The sequence below is a fragment of the Cenococcum geophilum genome (genome assembly GCF_001692895.1).
Source record: "Cenococcum geophilum 1.58 unplaced genomic scaffold K441scaffold_1, whole genome shotgun sequence".
Lineage (NCBI taxonomy): Eukaryota > Fungi > Ascomycota > Dothideomycetes > Gloniales > Gloniaceae > Cenococcum > Cenococcum geophilum.
In genome coordinates this window covers 2413874-2432406 of record NW_027137559.1, presented here as the reverse complement: position 1 = coordinate 2432406, position 18533 = coordinate 2413874, and the positions used below count along the sequence as shown (strand labels likewise).

Sequence of the window (18533 nt, the reverse complement as noted above, 5' to 3'; positions counted from 1 at the left end):
TATCACCGTCGTGGTAATAGCTTAGGTAAACGGTTAAGAAGTTATATTAAAGGTGCTTGCAAAGACGAATAAAGGATTTAATAATAAACAACGACTTAATAAGGGATATAATCAATCAAATTAGTAGGGGCAATACGGCAAGCAACCTGGGCTTATAACTATTAAATATAGAATAAGGATGAGGACTCTGTCTATTAAAGAGGGCTCTAAAAGCTCTCTATATATATTAGATATGTAACAAATAGAATGACGACGACGTTATTTAGTAGGTCATAGTTAATGGAAACAGGTAATGAGACGTTTGATAAGATATTCGATAAGACATAGTTTATATAGACGATCTAGGTCGTCAGACAGTAATACAATAGTAGTAAGGAACTCCGATTCAGGTCGACAGATCCTAAGGTAGCTTAAATCGTAGGTTATATAAGCCTACTATTAGTTACAGGCTTAAAGCACCCTAAGTTACAGCCAAGACTACTATATTCCCGTTTTGACTTACATTTCCTATTACCCCTATTCTTGATTATATATAGAGCAGTGATCTATTTAGACTAGAGTGGCGTAGATCTAAGGTCAAATCCACTCCATCTACTAAAAAGACAATTTGGCTCTAGGAGCGCTATGGAGCTCCAGTGTAGATATATACTATTTATAGTAAGTCTTAGCACGACTGTAGTGTTATATTTAGGGGGTAGGAGGCGTTTAAACTTACTAAAAAAGATCGTTAGATTTGCTTAGTTTCCTTATTACTCTCCTCTATAGTCTTATTGTCCTTAATAACTACCACTCTATTACTAAGCTTAGGCTCTTTCTTAGAGCCAATCTCTTCTTTCTTAATTATATTAAACTACTCCTTAAAGTTAAAGCCCTAAGTGTCCTTAGGTTTAGTAAGTAAGTAATATATTAGCTACAGAATCTAGGACGCCCGCTTACTCTCCTACTACTACCATTACTTTTACTACTATTTATCTATATCTATACTTACCATTATAGTATTATATTTAGCTCCCTCTAAAATAAAATAATATCTATTAGTTTAGCCGGCTCTATACTTTAATAAAGTTATCCTTATTCCTATATTATAGCACTAAGCTTAGACTCCTAGAACTCGGTTACCTCCTAAACTTAGTTACTCTACCAAATCGGCCACACTACTTTAGAAGCTATTTACACTTAACAAAATTTAATTAATTATTTGCCCTTATATGCTATTTAGTATATCGGCTTCGGGCTTTCTATCTAGCGTATTTTAAAGCTTTAATTTTGGCCCCTTTACCCTTATTTTGGCCTTTTCCCCCTCTACCTTTACTATAGCTTTGTTTATTATATCTATATATTTTAGTATTATATTTAGATCTACTATTATCCATTTATATAATTTTGGACTTTTAAGGTCTTTAAGTTATAATTATAAGTTATATATTTAGGCGCCTATATATATAGCCTTTAGAATAACTCTCTAAAGTTATTAACTTATTTTTTATAAAAGTAACCAAGTCTCTTAATTAATTATATACTTATTAAAAGGCCTTAAGCTATATAATATATATTATAAGGCTTCTTTAGGGTCATTATATTATTAAATTAATTACTATTAGCTTTTTTAAAGCTTAGCCCCTTTATTAAAGCCCTATTTTTTATCTAAAAATATTTAGAGCCTTTATGTTATGGAAGTGGGCACGAGCTGGAATATAATATACTAAACAGGGTAGTAATTGAAGAAGGCTACGTACGCGTAACTATGCGTGGTTGATATAAAGATATTTAGATGCAGAAACAGAATAGGTTAGGTATGGGTATAAATAGGGGTTGTAGGGGAACGTGCGTAGGTGTCTTGGGACGAACGTGAGCACGGGTTAAGAACGTCAAAACGCGCAGAGACGTGAGAACGTGTGAGTCCCGTGACACTTTATGTAGACTTTATAAATAAATACTAAAGATATACTGCCTAAAATTAGTTATTTTTATTATAAAGCCTTTTTTTAGGTCTTATAGTAATACTTAGTAAAATAGTACTTCTGAATTAGAGCTATATTATTAAGATATATATACTTTATAATTTACTTAAAATATTTTAACTTAATAGAGGAGATTTAAAATAGATTTAAGGGTTATTGTATTAAATGAAGTAGCAAAAAAGAATCTATATATTGTATATTTTATATTTTATTAAAAACTTAACTATATAATGGCTTATATAGCTATTAAAGGAATATAATTAAACTTTATTACTAAAAAAATTAGTTTTAAATATAATTTTTTATTATTAAATTGCCTAAATATAATATATTTAACTATTTAACTATTCTTTTAGGCTATATATATTTAATAAAATACTTTACCTTAGTATACTTATATTAATTAAGGGTATTTTCCTTTAAAATAAATTATCTAGCGAAGGGCAAATATTATCTTTATAATAAATACCTATTTATAATTATTAAACAACTTTATAGAAAACTTTTTTTAAAAGATATATCTTATTGTAATTAAATTTATATATATGCTTAATATAACTCTAAATTTGTCTGTATTTTAGGTATTTTTTACCTATATATTAACCTTTTTTTACACCCATTTATAAAGGCTATAAAACTTTTAAATTTACTCTAGTTATACTTTATTAATTTATATACCTTCTACTAATTAGGTATATATAATTTTTATATAAAGATTTTATTTAGAGTAGCTAATTACCTATATTTTACTAAGGGGCTTAGTATTACTACCTTAACCAAAGTGTCGGTATACTCGCTTTATCAACGTGCACGAATATCACTTATAGTGGTACGTATGCGGTGTTGAAGTTGGTAGTTGATTGTTGTCTAGAAGAAAGGGGTTACTCTAAGGTTAGATAGTTAGTCTCGCTTTATAGTCCTATAACTATATTACATAATTAATATTCCGACACTAGAGCAACTCTAAAAAGAAGGCTAATCTATACTCTAAAGTTAAGTCTTCTAGACTACTCGTAACGTATACGCAATAGCAACTTTCTGCTAAATTCTACCATATTACCAAATTCTGCCAAATTCTGCTATATTACTGAATTCTGCCAAATTCTACCATAATACCGAATTCTGCCAAATTCTGCTATGTTACCGAATTCTGCTAAATTCTACTAAACCTAACTTCTGCTAACTAATTAGGATTTTCTATCCCTGGGATGGAAAATCGCTATTAGCTCGCTTAGTACTAGCGCTAACGCTAAACTAAAGTTAAATCCGTTCGCTTAACCTACCCTATAGCCCGTAATTTAACTTAATTTATATTAATAAGCTATAATAGTGCCGTATAGGGCTTACCCTTTGTTATAGCGTCTGTAGGGTTAGTATCTCCATTGATCTACTTAACTTTAGTAATCTGTCTTCGTTTATAAGCTTAGCGAAGGCACATTATATTAATTATTAAGCGTTTCTCTTACGTAGTTCCTAGTCGGATAAGACAGTTATATAAAGACTTTAAATTAGTATAGAGAATAAGTGGTAAGTTGACCTGTAAGACCTTGTCTAGCGTAGATTTAATTATAGCGCCTATGTCGAAACCATGCGCTATGCTGTATAACTCTGAGGCTAATACACTCCTAGTGACTCTTTTGCACTTAATTGAGGACCAGTAGACAATATTTGCCTTATTTAAGGCGTCTGCTAGTATAAGTACGTAGCCAATTTGCGAAGATAAGTCCTTATTATTGGCGAAGGAAGCGTCCGTAAATACTAGGAGTTATAAGGTATTAACGTCTAGCTTAATAAACTTTAGGCCTCTATTTGCGTTCTCAATCTACCAGCTTAATTAAGTTGCTTCGTCGACTACGTATAGTAGGGGGGAGCCGTTAATATACATAATGTCGACAATGATATTATAATTAAAATTAACGTTGTCTTGTAAGGTGAAGCGAAATCTACCTAGAGATCTACTAAACTTCTAGCAATAGTGGCAGAGTCTAGTTAGCTCTTCAATAGCAGATCTATTAGTGTTATAGCCGTAGCTAGTCTTATTAAGAAGCTTTTATAGTTTATTAACTAATGGGTAACCAAATTAACGGTATAGGCGTCGTAGTTCTACGTCGGTTAAATAGTAAGGGTTCGTATTAAAAGACTTAACGAGATAGGACTGTAAGGAAAAGCTCCATAAAAGAAATGGGTGGCCAAATCGTCTAACCACTAGCACCTTTTTAGTGCGAGTAATAATGACGTTCTTTAGGTTATTGTATTTAATATAAAGTCTATCTATATCTGCCAAGCAAAGTAGAAAGGGAGTATCTGCTTTAATAATATGGAATTATATCTTACCTATAGGGCTGTTAATGACTATAGTTCCGATAGACGTAGAGGCTCCAATCCCAAATTAGATAGTTACTTAGCCCTTAGTTAACGTATTAAGACTTACGGACTTATCTACGGCCTATAGAGCTTAGAATTAACTATAGCCAGCTATAGACTTGCGCAAAGCACCTATATTAATTATAATTCCTATAAAAACCGTTAAGGTATACCGTGACGCTATAGCTATAGCCGTACTATAGGCAAATGGGTCGGTCTCCGTATGAGGCTCCGTAGTAGACTCCGTAGTGAGTATTAAAGCCATAAGTAGGTGCGTATAAGCCTTATTAGCTAGCTCTATGCTTATAGAGGTTGCTTTCTCTATAGTAAGCGTTCTAAAGGTAGTGATGTAGGTAGAACTATTGTTAGGTTCTCCGGCATCGCTTCTAGAGTCGTTAGCGTCGTATATATAGGCTTTAAAGTCTAAGTTATCCTCTTTATCTCTTTCGTAGGCGGCGACGTATTATTTAAAGTAGTTATTAAAGTTGCCCTTATTGCGGCCCTTAATATCAATAAAATGTCTCTTATAGTTGTCTCTAGACCGATTACGCTCCTCCTCTATATATTTCTATAAACGGCAGTTCTCCCTCTTACAGACGTAGTACTTAGCCTTTAGTCTGCTGTTAGTTTTATAGGGGCGATTGCTGCTATAGCGATTGGTATTTTGGTCTTAATTCTGGTTATTTCGGTAGTAACATTAATCCGTAAAAAAGGCTTAGTAAGACGATCTTATTAAGGCCTATAGGGGGTGTTCTTTTTCCCACGCAATAATAGAGGATTATAGCTTACTAATTAATTAAGAGAGGTCTTCTAAAGGGTTAGAGACAGTAATACGGCATACTAGTACTCCCTAGCAAGCGGTAACTAGCTTATTTATAAGAATACGGTTTATATAGAAGTCTAGATATAGTCTATAACGTTGCTTTAGCAGCTTATCTATAAGTAGTTAGAAGTTCTAATAGATTAACCTATTAGGGTTCTCGTCTATAACTCCTTAAAGGGTTATACTGTTCCACTCTATAAGGTTCTTGTAGTAGTATTCTAGCCCTTTAAAGAATTGTTGTATATAGTTACAGGCTTCTATAAAAGGTCTTAACTTAAGGTTACTATTATAGTAGTAGTCCTAAGCAAGCCCTTTTAGTATGCTAGGGAATACTACTATATAGCCTTCTAGTGGTAAGCTAGATCTCTTACAGATATTATAGAAGATAGTTAGCTTAAAGTTAAAGCTGTTATTAACTCTATCGTACTTTTGGTTGTCTATATAGATCTTTATAATTATAGCCACCTCCTTACTATATCTAGGTCCTTGCTCCACACTAGGTATAGCTAGTTTAGGTAGTATATATATATATAGCTGCTGCGGTTACTATAGCTGCTGCAGTTGCTGCTCTTTTAACTATAGCAGTTAGTTAATAAAAGCGTAGATTTAGTTATAATTAGAGGATTAAGGACCGGGAGGGGTAGCGGGGGTAGCGGGGGTAGCAATTAGAGTAGCTGGCGGTGCCGTAACTGGAGTAGCTAGTAGTACAGTAGCTGGAATAGCTAGTGGAGTTGGTAGAGTAGCTAGTGGTAGTAGTAGGGCTGGAGGTGTAGCAAGCTTATCTAAGGTTAAATTAAGTTAGTCTTGTAGAGTTATTATAATTATTAGCTTTACCTCTATAAGGGCCGTAATAAGCTCCTTATCTGTCCATTTATAAAACTCTTCTTTATTAGCAACGTCCGTTAGCACCTTACTAAGGGAGTATCTTTTATCTTACTTAATAATATATACTCCTCTCTTAACTAGGTATTAATGGATTCCCATTTTAGTATTAGATTATACTTGTTTAAAGGTCTCCGGTATAAAGTTCTTAAAGTCTTCCTAAAACACTATCTATAATGCAAAGTCTATAAGGTTAAATCGTGTGTATAGGTGCATCTTGGTCTCCATATACTCCGTTAGGTCGTTATCTATAGCCGTTTCCAAGTTAATTCCGTAGCTATATTTAGTAATTCTTTCCTTCCAGTCAGTTTCTATACTGTCGTGTCTTAGTATATAAGGGTAGGTGTAAGGGTAGTTGTTAGGTTTAAGGTAAGGGTGTAAAGGTATATATATGTCCTATTAACGAATCTACAGTTCTTGGATACTATAGACGATTCTTAGTAAAGATACAGTCCTCTAGGCGATCTGACGCGTTAACAGTTAAGTTAATACGTGGTTTTAAGCTTTAAGGGTCCTCTAGGCGATCTAACGCATTAGCAAGCTGATACGTAGTTTTAAGCTTTAAGGATAACGTAGCTCTCTCTAAGTAAAGATATGGTTCTCTAGGCGATCTAACGCGTTAACAGTTAAGCTAATACGTGGTTTCGAGCTTTAAGGGTAACGTAGTTTTCTCCTTTAACTAAAATAGGGCGATAGCTCTGCGATTTAACGCGTTAGCAGTTAAGCTAATGCGTGGTTTTAAGCTTTGCTATTACGTATTTCCTAATCTATACGTCTACTAATCAGTATCGGTATACTCGCTTTATTAACGTGCATAAATATTACTTGTAGTGGTACGTATGCGGTGTTGAAGTTAGTAGTTAATTATTGTCTAGAAGAAAGGGGTTGCTCCAAGGTCAGACAGTTAGTCTCGCTTCGTAGTCCCGTGACTACGTCACGTGATTAATGTTCCGATACAAAGACTTAAGCTATTTTTTTTTATAATTACGTATATAATAAAGAAATTTTTTATAAATCCTATTTAAGTACCTAATTGGCAAGGAAGGCCTACTATATAGGAGTTAATTGCTATTTGCATTGGTGTACAAATTGCCCCAGTAGTCCGCCATTTAATTATCGCATAAAATTACCAAAGGGACACTATATGCAAGCACTGCTTTTTGTATAGGGTTATAAACATTAGATTTAGAATGTATAGTAGTTATTTATAAGTTCTACTTATTTTGGTCTATATTGATTAATTCGTTGTAAAGAAAATAGGTTAACAAGTTAGTGATTTAATTTTAGTTTAGTGGCCGAGTTCGGGGGCTAACCGAGTTCTAGGGGTTCGAGCTTAATAGAATTTAGCAGAACCTCGCACCGGCAAGTTGCTACAGATTGCTGTATATTACGGTTACGTGACGCGAAGATCTTATAAAATATTAAACGGCGCTGCTCTTCTTCTCCTTTCCTTTCCCTAGCTTTAGATTCTCGTTTATAAACAATCCAATTTTATAGGCTTGCGCGTCCCTTTTGCCGTACCTATACCTTAATTAACTAAGTCGCTAATATTATCTAAAGCTTACTCTACTCTTTTTTCCTAAGAAGGAACTTAAATATATTTATAAGAATATAGAATAGGACCTTAAGGACATTACTAGGACTATAAGGATAGGACCTAAAAGAAAAGAATAAAACCCTAAGAAAAGGACCTATAAGATACACACAGACTAGAACCCCTAAAGAAATTATCTAGAATTACCTAATACCCCTACTACTATGCCATAAAACATAGTAGTAGGTAAAGCAGCTATAGGACCCTTAAATACCTTAAATAAAGAAATAATTAACATTTTAACCCCCTAGGCGGAGCTTATGGCTACTAATGCTAAAATTAAACGACTGCGAGAGCTACTTAAAGCTAGAGATACCCCTATATCTAATAATAAGTTATTATTAGATAACTAAAGACTTACTATAGTTTTTTAGGCCCTATTTTAGCGCCTTAGTGGATTAAATAAGGCCTATATAGTACTAAAGCGGTTAATAAAGGTTATAAATCCCCTACTACTTATAGACGGAACTAACCCTATATTTAATAATTAGAAGCTTTAATTACGGAATAAGCTTAAAGTTAATGCAGACTACTTCCCTAACGCCCGAGCTAGAATAGTTTATATCTTCGGCCGTACTAGCGGAGATACCTAGATGTATTTACGCCTATAATACACTAAAGACTTAATAAACCCCTTTATCTCTAAAGAAGAAATAATTAAATACTTGTTTTTTATTTATAAAGACCTTTTTAAAGTATAAAACGCCTACTTTAGCTATAAAAGCCTAAATGTAAAAATAACGGAGACCTTTTTAGCCTTTTAAACCCGATTTTTATACCTAGCTAGACAGGCCTAGATCCCCTAAAAAGACCTACTACTAGACCTCTTTAATAAGCTTACCCTAGACCTATAGCGGGCCGTATTACTAGCTTATACTACGGTATAGATATTAAAGGAACTTATGGACTATTACCTAGCTATTAACTAAGGCCTCCGTTAAATTAAGGCATGCGCTAATTAGCTAAAAACTAGAAACCTTATAAACTAGGCCGTAAGTACTATAAGTACGGTCTATAGTGCCCTAGTATAATTAGTAACTCCTATAGTTAACCTAGTAGCTAGCTATATAGCTACCCCTATTACGGGCCTAGTGTATACCCGGCCTATATATAGTAACCCCTATATATAGACCCTTAGCGATTAAGGAGCTTACTTCTTATACGGTTAAATAGGCTACCCTATAAGGAACTACTTAATAAAGGTAAAGATAAATAAGGTCTTATTAATTTAGAAGGATAGTATAGAGCTAGAAAAAGAGGAACTTTAGAAAAAGACTCCTCTTTAGGGTTAAAAGGAATTAATATATTATATATTAATCTAGGTTAGCTAGTTAGCAGAAGAAGCTATACTATCCCTTATACTTTATTTTATAATAGATATTAAGTTTTAACCTCTGCTTTAGCTAACTTAGGAGTAAATACCTTTACCTTAATTAATATAAAGTGCGCTGTAAAACTAGCTGACTTTTTAAATACACCCCTTAAAGAACTGCCTAAATTAATCCCTATTTGCGGTTATAACGGACGGATAAAACCGCCTATTATAACTATTTTATAAATTTACCTCCGCGTTAACAGATAAAGGTAATATAATATCCCCTTCCTTATTACGGACCTTAGAAGCTATAATATAATCTTAGGGAGAAAATAGCTAGCCTATTTAGGCTTATAGCTTAATATATAAAATAGGCAGCTTATCTAGCCTAAAACTATACCCCTAACGCCTTTCTTTATAAAAGAGATTAGTATTATAATAGAAAACCTTATACGGCTATAGATAAACACCGTTTACTAGGCTAATATAACGTATAGGGACTAGGCTTTTAAGAAGGATATATAGCTTAATCCGCAACAGATCTATATACTACGCCGCCCCTAAACTACCTATATTATACTACCCGCACTAAAGACTTAGGAAGTTAGTAGTAGCCTAGCTAAGTCCCTAATAGAGAACTTAGGCCCTACGCAGCTATAAAGAAAGGCTAGGGATATTAGATAATATACTAAACTAATAGACTAGAAGAATAACTTACGGAAAATAAAATATAAGCTAAGGAAGACTATAAACCCTATGCCGTAAAATACGGCCTAATAAATATCTATAAAGAAACCCACGGACCTCCTACTAGTTAATATCTGCTATATTAGCGCTATAGGATTCTACTAGAACCTAGTTTAGCTTAATACTATTACCTTTATAACTAGCTTATACGAAATTAATTAAATAATTAAAGAAAAAAAAGCCCTAGCCTAAAAGAAAGGCAAGCTTATAGATAAGGAGCTAGTAAAATAAAAACTGCCCTATTAATACTAGAAATTTAAAGATACCTTTTCTAAAGTAGTGTTTAATATACTCCCGCCTTACCAACCATATAACTATAAGATTAAAATTAAGCCGGATAAGGTAGTTACCCTTAGCTATAGCCCCCTCTAATAGTAATTTATTGCTAAATTATAGGCTACAAAGCAGTATCTTATTAATAACCTAGATAAGGGCTTTATTAAGCCTAGTTAAGCCCCTTTTAACTTACCTATTTTCTTTACTAAAAAGCTAAATANAGNACTTTGTTTNTNTATTNACTACTATAAGCTTAATAATTTAACCCTTAAAGACCGCTACCTACTACCTTTATTTAATAAGACTTTAGCCTAAATAAGTAGAGCTAAGATCTTTATAAAGTTTAATATCTGCTAGGCTTTTTACTAAATTAGGATAAACCCTAAATTAGGATAAACCCTAAATTAGAAAACCTTATTATATTTTAAACCTATTATAGAACGTATAAATATAAAGTACTACCTTTTAGACTAACTAACGGACCGGCTATATACTAACAATATATAAATAACATACTATTTAACTACCTTAATAACTTCTATACAGTATACCTAGAAAATATTATAATCTACTCTAAAAATAAACTAGAATATAAAGAGCATATCTATAAAGTCCTATAATGGCTTTAGGAAGCTAGCCTCTAAGCTAATATTAAGAAGTTAGAATTTAGTATTAAGCATATAAAGTATTTAGGGTTTATTATTAGTATAAACGGGATTAAGGCAGACCTAGAAAAGACGGCTATAATTAACTAATAGGTACCCCTAAGGACTATAAAGGGGGTATAGTTATTCTTAGGATTCTATAACTTCTACTAACGCTTTATTAAGAACTATAGCAGAATTACCTAGCTACTAAGCCTACTTACCTATAAGGACCGGCCCTTTTACTTTAACACCGTATATAGGCAGGCCTTTAATAAGCTTAAGAAACGACTAGTCTCTACTCCTTTACTTACCTACTTTAACCTAAAACGGCCCTTAATGCTAGAAACCAATGCCTTAGATAGTGTTATAGCTAGCGTTTACTCCTAAGGGCAGATAGACGGAGAATGGTATTCTATTACTTACTATTTAAAGACTATAGTAGATACTGAGCTAAACTACCTAATTTACGACAAAAAAATGCTAGCTATTATCTCTAGCTTTTAGCACTAGCGAGCCTAACTAAAAGGCACCCTTAAGTCTATCTAGGTAGTTTCCGATTATAAGGTCTTAGAATATTTTATAATAATAAAGGCCCTTATAGCCTAATAGGCGCGCTAGGCAGATACCCTATCTTAGTTTAACTTCCTAATTATATATAGGCTAGGCGCCACTAATCGTGTAGATGTTTTTATAAGGTATAAATAGGATATAAATAACTAGATAGCCGTAAAGATCTTATTATAGACTTAAGCGCTATTATAACTAAAGTACCTTAACTTTTAAATACGGGCAGAACTAAATATAGACTCTTTAGATGCCGAGATATACCCTATTAACTCTATAGAACTAAGCCTTATTAATAAACTACTATAGGTAAACTATACGTCCCCTTCTCTACAGGAGTACTATAAAAAGGTAAAGAACGTTTCTAGCCTATAGTCCTTTAAAAGTAGACTATTTAAGCACCACGAATAGCTAGTGGTAGTAGAGGAATAGAACTTACGGACTTAGCTTATTGCCGAAGCATATACCTAAGTCTCTACGGCTTGCCTAAAAAAAACCCCCCCATAGGATTATTAGCGACCGCTACTACTAGCCTAGAATAATTATAAATATTAACCGCTATATACGGAACTGTAATAACTACTATAGGTTTATAACTCTATAAGATAAAACCTTAGGACTATTAAAACCCCTTCTAATACCTAACTACCCCTAGTAATATATCTCTATAAACTTTTATAAGCTACCTTTAGACTATAATAGATATAATATAGTTATAATCCTAGTTAACTACTTTAGCAAGCGCCTGTTTTTAATTCCCTATTATAAAAATATTAATGCTAAAGAGGCGGCCTAATTATATATCTATTACGTCTACCAAATTTATGGACTACTAGATACTATTATATCTAACTATAGGCCGTAGTTTATATCAGCCTTTTAAAATAAGTTTACCTAGATTTTAGGTATTAAGCTAAAGCTTTCTATAGTATATTACCCCTAAATAGACGGTTAAACGGAGATTATAAATTAATACTTGGACTAGAGACTCCGGCCTTTTATTAACTACTTTTAGAATAACTAGGCTAAACTATTGCCCTTAATAGACTACGCCTAAGCAACCCTACCCTATAACTCTACTAAACCCGCCCCTATTTAACTAGAAATAGGTTACCTACCCTATATAAGCTTTAACTAGAAAAGACTTAAAGGGCCCTAGATTATACGCGAAAAACTATCTTATAAGGAAGCCTAGCAGTACGCTAAGCGCTTAAAAGAAGCCTAGAAAGTAGCCTATATAAACCTAAAAAAGGCCTAGAAATTAATAAAATAGTAGGCAAATAAGTATAGACGTAAGCCTAACCCTACTATAGGTAATATAATTTAGGTTATAATAAAGAACTAAAAGATAGAATAGCCTAGCCGTAAGCTAGACTATAAGATAGTAGGACTATATAAGATTCTTAATAAAGTAGGCAACTTGTATAAGGTTAAGCTCCTAGACTTAATTAAAGTTTACCCTATCTTTTTACCGGATAAGCTATAGAAAGCTATAAATAACCTACTACCTAAATAAAAGAATAAACCTCCCCTACTAATTTAAGTTAATGGTAATAATAAATAGGAAATTAAAGAAATACTAGCCTATAAACTTATAAAGGGAACGCTAAAGTATTATATTAGTTAAAAAGGATATAACCTAGACCCTACTTAGTACCCTATATAGAACTTTATAGGTAGTCCCTATAAGCTTTAGGAGTTTTATAGCTATTACCCTAATAAACTTAGACTACTAAAGTACCTAAATAAGTAGATAGAATGCTAGTATAATAAAGATAATAAGCTACTAGAAGAATATAAGGATAAAAATACTTTAGAAATTTCTTAGTTATATAAGGTCTTAAGATATCTAGAAACTTTAACTAGCGGTTAAAGTTATCTAATTAGTTAGATTCTCTTACTAAGACTTTTAGTAATAAAGCCTAAGGGTAGGCTTTTTTAGAGGGGGGGGTAATATTATAGTACTAATAAAACTTAGCAGAACCTTATACTGGCAAGTTGCCACAAATTGCCGTATATTGCGGTCACGTGACGCGAAGATCTTATAAAACATTAAATGGCGCTGCTTTTCTTCTTCTTTTCTTTTCTTAGCTTTAAATTCTCGTTTATAGACAATCCAATCGTATAGGCTTGCGCGTCCCTTTTGCCGTGCCCACGCCTCGATTAACTAAGTTGCTAATATCCTAAATTAATTAATCCAAACGCCAATAATATAAAGGAGGTACTTAAGCTTAAGCTATAGGGCCAAAATTATATTTACTATATCGCCTTAATAAAGAAATATACGTTACTAATATAGCTTTAGGGTGAGGATCTATAGCAAAAGAAAAGCGACGGCTTAGCGATATACTACTACTATTACCTTTATAAGAAGTTAAAGAAGTTATAGGAGCTTCCTATTATGTTAACTAGAAGATCTCCTATATTAGCTTACCACTATTAATATTACTAAAGAAGGCTTTAAAGGCACGAGTTGCCGCGTATAAAAAGGCTATAGAGGATACTATAAAGGCAACGGTAGTAGTGGAGGACACCCTAGCGGAGCTAAGTAAGCTAATTAAGCTAAATTTAGATAATAGGAATAATAGCGACGACGACGCCTACGCTGCCTTTAAGCATATTAATAATATTAAGGCAATTAGGGTAGAAGAGAAGGAAGATTTTATTTTAGACTAAGCAATTTAGGCTCCATTTAATAAGCTTAATTAAATCTTCCTTTCTTACCTAAACACCCACCTAATGCTAAGACTTACTATTTATAGTATATATTTGATCTGGAGCTGCATTGGAGTCCTGGAGCTCCACCAGCTTTTTGGCGTATGGAGTGGATTTGGGGGTCAAATCCACTCCACTCCAATCCAATAAGATCACTGCGAGGAGCTAGAGCGCAATTGTCTCCACAGAGGCTCAAGACTTTAATTTTGTCACTGGAGCGCCTAAGAACCCCCTGACACCTGAACGCCCGCGGACCCTGTTGGCTCCGCTGCTGCGGCCCCAGTTCTTGTACAAGTATGTACTAACTTAACGATAGAGCTTGAGCTCCTCCTCCTTCCTCCTTCCTCCTCATTCAACGTCTTTGAATCTGCACGCATAGCTAGCAGACGTAGCAATAGTCCAATCTTTAATTACTATTCAATTTACCTTTGCCAGCTCCGTGACAAATCTGGTCCTTCGCTTTACACAATACCTTCCGGTGCGACAGGGAGAGATAGGCTGGAAATCGGCGAAGAATCTCCTTGCGGAATCTCTTTCAGCAGCTCATCAGACAACACCTGAATATTGACCAAATGTGAAGGAGATCGAAGACACGATATGTAAAATCAGCCGTAACCGTGCAGAGAAGGATCAGACGAGGCTGTCATAGGTAGTGTCAATTCTCTATCCCAAACAGTCTCAGCATGATTCTGCTATCTTCTTGAAGTAACTGCTCTACGTTCGTAGCGTCTAACATCTCCTCGATATCATCACCCGCTCTTTCTATGTACCAAGCGCCCTTCCGCACTATTTCTTGAATGAGGACGCTGCTTTCCTTTTGAGGCGAATCCGGCCACTCTCTCTCAACGGCATTATTTATCAGCTCCCGGCCATGCAGGATCAGCGCCGATCGAAAAACCTGGAGGCTCTCTGAAGGCACCTCGGGGTCCCGCTGAGTTACACTCAACCCTGTTGGCAGTTTCAGATGCGGCTGTGGGAGCCATTTTGAACTGTGCTGCCGGTATGCCGAGCAGACACCTTGGATCAGCAAATTTATGGCGCTCTGGCGTGGGCTGTGGGGTGAAGCGGCCAGCAAGAGCAAGTGCAAGGACGCCAGAAATTGCGGCATGTCTCCATTTGGACCTCGGCCGACGCCGGAGAACTCCCAATCAATAATACCCAGAGGTTGGTCCCCGTCAGATACCGCGAGGAGGACTGCACCGGGAGTGAAATCACCTAGAGCGAAGCATCGCTCCATTGGCAGATCATCTCGTTGATAGTCTGTGAGTACTCGAGAGGAAAGGCTGTGAACGCCAGGAATGTTGAATCGAGTAAGGTAGTCCTTAATAGTCATTACCGCTGCTTGAAGGACTAGATCTTTGCCGAGAGGGTTTTGGACGTCACCAGACATCCATATGCTGACTTGTTCCAGTGAATTCGGTGAGTGCAGCCTGGCAAAGAATTCTCCTATTCTTGAGCCAATTTTTGGACAAGCTTCCTGAGCACTTATTGATGTAAAGGTGGTTTCATTTGGGATGGCTGCGAGATATTCATAGAGAGTGAGCAAAGGTCCTAGGTCTTGAAAGACGAGAACATGTTCTTCTGGACTGTGATAGAGTAGCTCCGGGACTGAGACTGAACTAGGCCGTCCGAGGTCGGAAAGAGGTCCTTGAGGAGAGGTAAACTGGGCCAGAGCTCGAGCCTCCATCAGCTACACAAATCAGTATCTTGTAATGCATGTTTGATTTGAATGTAGGCGGTCATACTTGGCGGTCCTGAGAGAAAGGAGCTGCTTCTCCAATCATGGCAACAAAAGGCGGAGCGTATTTCAGAATTAGGGTGTCATGTTTTGGGAAGATACTGCCGTCAACAAAAGGCGAAAGCTTCGTCGCACGGACTGTTAGATTGACGAGTCCACCGGTAAGGGACTGATATTTGTATTTCTGAGAGGGGTCAACCTTGGAGAGAAAAGCCTCGAAGTTGAATGCCATTGAGAAGAGCTATGATTTGACAATACTTTAGCAATTTTGCTGCAGGAGATAAAAAGTGAGGGTCCCGGTGGAGGAAAATGTCGCTGAGTGTAGTGGTGTGTCGCTTAGACTAGCGGCGTGCCCTTGCAGGGTACATTGAGGGGTGAATCGAGAGCAATCTGCATACAGGCACGATAAGCGATAGGTGGCATTCCTCTTTCGTGAACTAACTATTCGGCTGCGATAAACCAGAGTGGCGTGATAGGTGAACCAAGATGCAATTCCTCATGTTATAAACGGCCAACTGCCCTGCAGGATCTGGACCACGCCGGCCTAGACTCGTCTAAATAATGCACAGTGCTCAAATAAATTAGTGCGGGCACCTTGTTGAAATCAACTTACTCGTTTTTCCCTTCCCAATTTAATGTCTCAAGTCCAAGAGTTTATGGCTGTTTCTTCCGAGACACAATGACGAACCAGCTTTCCAACACGACTTCAAACGCGGTAATTTATACGACATATGTGGCTTTCTTCGTTTTTGGATTATTTGCCAGCTGGAAATGGGCAAGATCAAAAGCAGATTTCATTGCTTCTTTGCGTACGCAAAGCAGTATGTTTACTTACTCTGCAGCACGCTCGCTGCTGCTTCTCCATCGACCAGTGATGGCTAATTGCTTTACAGCAATACCGGTTGCTCTAAACTTTACCGCTGCTTGTAAGAGATCCAAATAGACAAGTAATAAGCAACATATCTGGAATGCTAAGCTCATTCGCTCGGCAGCATTAGGAGCCTCTGTCTTCTATACCTACCCACAACTTGGAACTGTTGCCGGCATTGCTGGCATTACTATCTACGCAGTTGCTTCATCAGTCCCTATTCTTTCATTCGCGTATTTCCCTCCTATTGTGAGGGAGAGCCTCCCAGAAGCCGAGTTATTTACCCAATGGGTGCAGTGGAGGTATGGAACGGCAGTCCATGTGTGGGTCAGCGCATTAACGTACGTTTATTGCGATCTATACACAACAAAATTACGCTTACCAGGAATATTAAAATTCAGATTGGTCACCTTATTCGTATTCGCCATTGCGGAGCTTGCGTCAATTTCACAGGTCATTACTGCCCTGACTGGCCTCGACGGTCTTCCTGCTCTGATCTTAGAGTGCCTTTTCACTTCAATATATACAGGTAATTCATGCAAGCATTTCGTTATCCGATTTCTCCAAATCAGTGAGTTCTCAATGTGGAAAAATATCCGCTAACTTACCTGTTAGCTTACGGAGGTCTACGGACTTCAATCATTACCGACAATGTTCAGGGAGCAATGATTGTAATGCTCATGGTATTATGTACTATCGCTATTGGAACAACCGTCAAAATCGATCGCTCCACAATACACAGCTCTGGACTTGTACAGCCAACGCAATTGTCATGGCAATTGCTCTTCATATTTTTCGTTGCCATTTTCTTTAATCTACTCATTATCGCCGTACGTATTACATTTTTCTATTTTATGCCATTATAGCCATGCAATGCTTACGGTTTTATCAGGCATTGTGGCAGAGAGCATTTGCGTCAAAAGATGACCGTTCCCTTCGCAGAGGCGTAGGAATCGCAGCCATCGCTATTTTCCTTCTGATCTACCTACTGGGTTGGGCGGGAGTCATCGCCGCGTGGGCAAATGTTTGGCCTGGGAATCCGCCGCAGCCAGGCGCGGTAGCTTTCTTCCTTATCCTAGATACCCTGCCCTCGTGGATTGTGGCATTCGTAATCATCTTTGCCGTCTCACTCAGTATGGCAGGTAAGAATCGTTATGTCCAATGTCTATAGGCCGCTCAGTTGATATCATTCTTAGCCTACGATTCCCTCCAGGTCGCTATGGTTATGACTGTCGCTCATGACATCTTTCGGAATAAGCTCCCATTGCGCTATGTCCGAGTTCTCGTCTTACTGATAAACGCGCCTATCATCGCCTTAGCCATCCGAAACGTCAATATAGTTGTTGTCTACCTCGTAGCTCAGCTCATTAGCGTTGCTGCAATGCCCCCACTGCTCTTAGGCATGTTCAAGCCATTCAATTTTATTCAAGGACCTGATGTTCTCCTTGGAGGCATTGGCGGTTATTTTTCTGTTTTCATATTCGGCACCATATATTTTGGAACGGCTCGAGAGGGTATCAAGCTTCTGGTTCTGCCTGAAGGGCTTCAGGCTGGCGACTGGTCTACTTTTGGTGCATTTGCTGTGGCGCCCATCGTTGCTCTTATCATTTGCTTTCTATTTTCGTTTTTGCGATCTTTGTTCGCCAAATGTCTCAAGTGAGTTCACCCTTATCACGTTATTGGAAATTTGCACACGCATGGGAGGCAGAGGCTAACGATGGTTAGTCAAGCCAGAATCTATCTCGGGGCCCAGTCCAATTCCTCATCTGAACAATCGCAACGAAGTTAGGTGATGTGAAGTGGCTAGGAAGACACTAGTTGGCAACCACACATGGATTGGCCTAGGTGTTTCTTAAGCTCTTGCGTCTTTCCCGGACCAAGTGACATCCAGCGTGGTCAATTAAGCGGCCAGTCCGTAGACTGACCGTCGCCCGATTGATCGCCCAAATTTTAGCTGCCCAATCCAGTCAGTCCATGAGGTTATCCGTCTTAATCCGGACTAGATCCGATTGATAGAGCTCTTAGTACCTCTCGATACG

At 36.6% G+C, this 18533-nt stretch overlaps 2 protein-coding genes across 2 annotated transcripts; one reads left to right on the top strand and one right to left on the bottom strand.

Moving 5' to 3' along the window:
* Window positions 1-14543: 14543 nt before the first annotated feature.
* On the bottom strand, window positions 14544-15858 carry K441DRAFT_530836 (uncharacterized protein; the record flags this gene model as incomplete). Its single annotated transcript, XM_067642187.1, has 2 exons — window positions 14544-15578; window positions 15634-15858. 2 exons carry the CDS (start codon window positions 15856-15858, stop codon window positions 14544-14546), a joined length of 1260 nt encoding a protein of 419 aa, XP_067510285.1.
* A 315-nt stretch (window positions 15859-16173) lies between these two features.
* K441DRAFT_599705 (uncharacterized protein) lies at window positions 16174-18317 on the top strand. The gene is made up of 8 exons (XM_067645158.1): window positions 16174-16447; window positions 16520-16552; window positions 16619-16835; window positions 16896-17023; window positions 17110-17324; window positions 17387-17636; window positions 17691-18150; window positions 18220-18317. Exons 1-8 carry the CDS (start codon window positions 16306-16308, stop codon window positions 18281-18283), a joined length of 1509 nt encoding a protein of 502 aa, XP_067510284.1. The 5' UTR covers window positions 16174-16305; the 3' UTR covers window positions 18284-18317.
* Window positions 18318-18533: the final 216 nt, after the last annotated feature.

Excerpts from the sequence above, each read along its gene's own strand:
- K441DRAFT_599705 (XM_067645158.1), top strand. The coding sequence starts at position 16,306 with ATGACGAACCAGCTTTCCAACACGACTTCAAACGCGGTAATTTATACG. Across the intron at positions 16,836-16,895 it reads GTGTGGGTCAGCGCATTAAC|ATTGGTCACCTTATTCGTAT; the intron begins GTACGTTTATTG and ends ATTAAAATTCAG. Across the intron at positions 17,024-17,109 it reads TTTCACTTCAATATATACAG|CTTACGGAGGTCTACGGACT; the intron begins GTAATTCATGCA and ends CTTACCTGTTAG.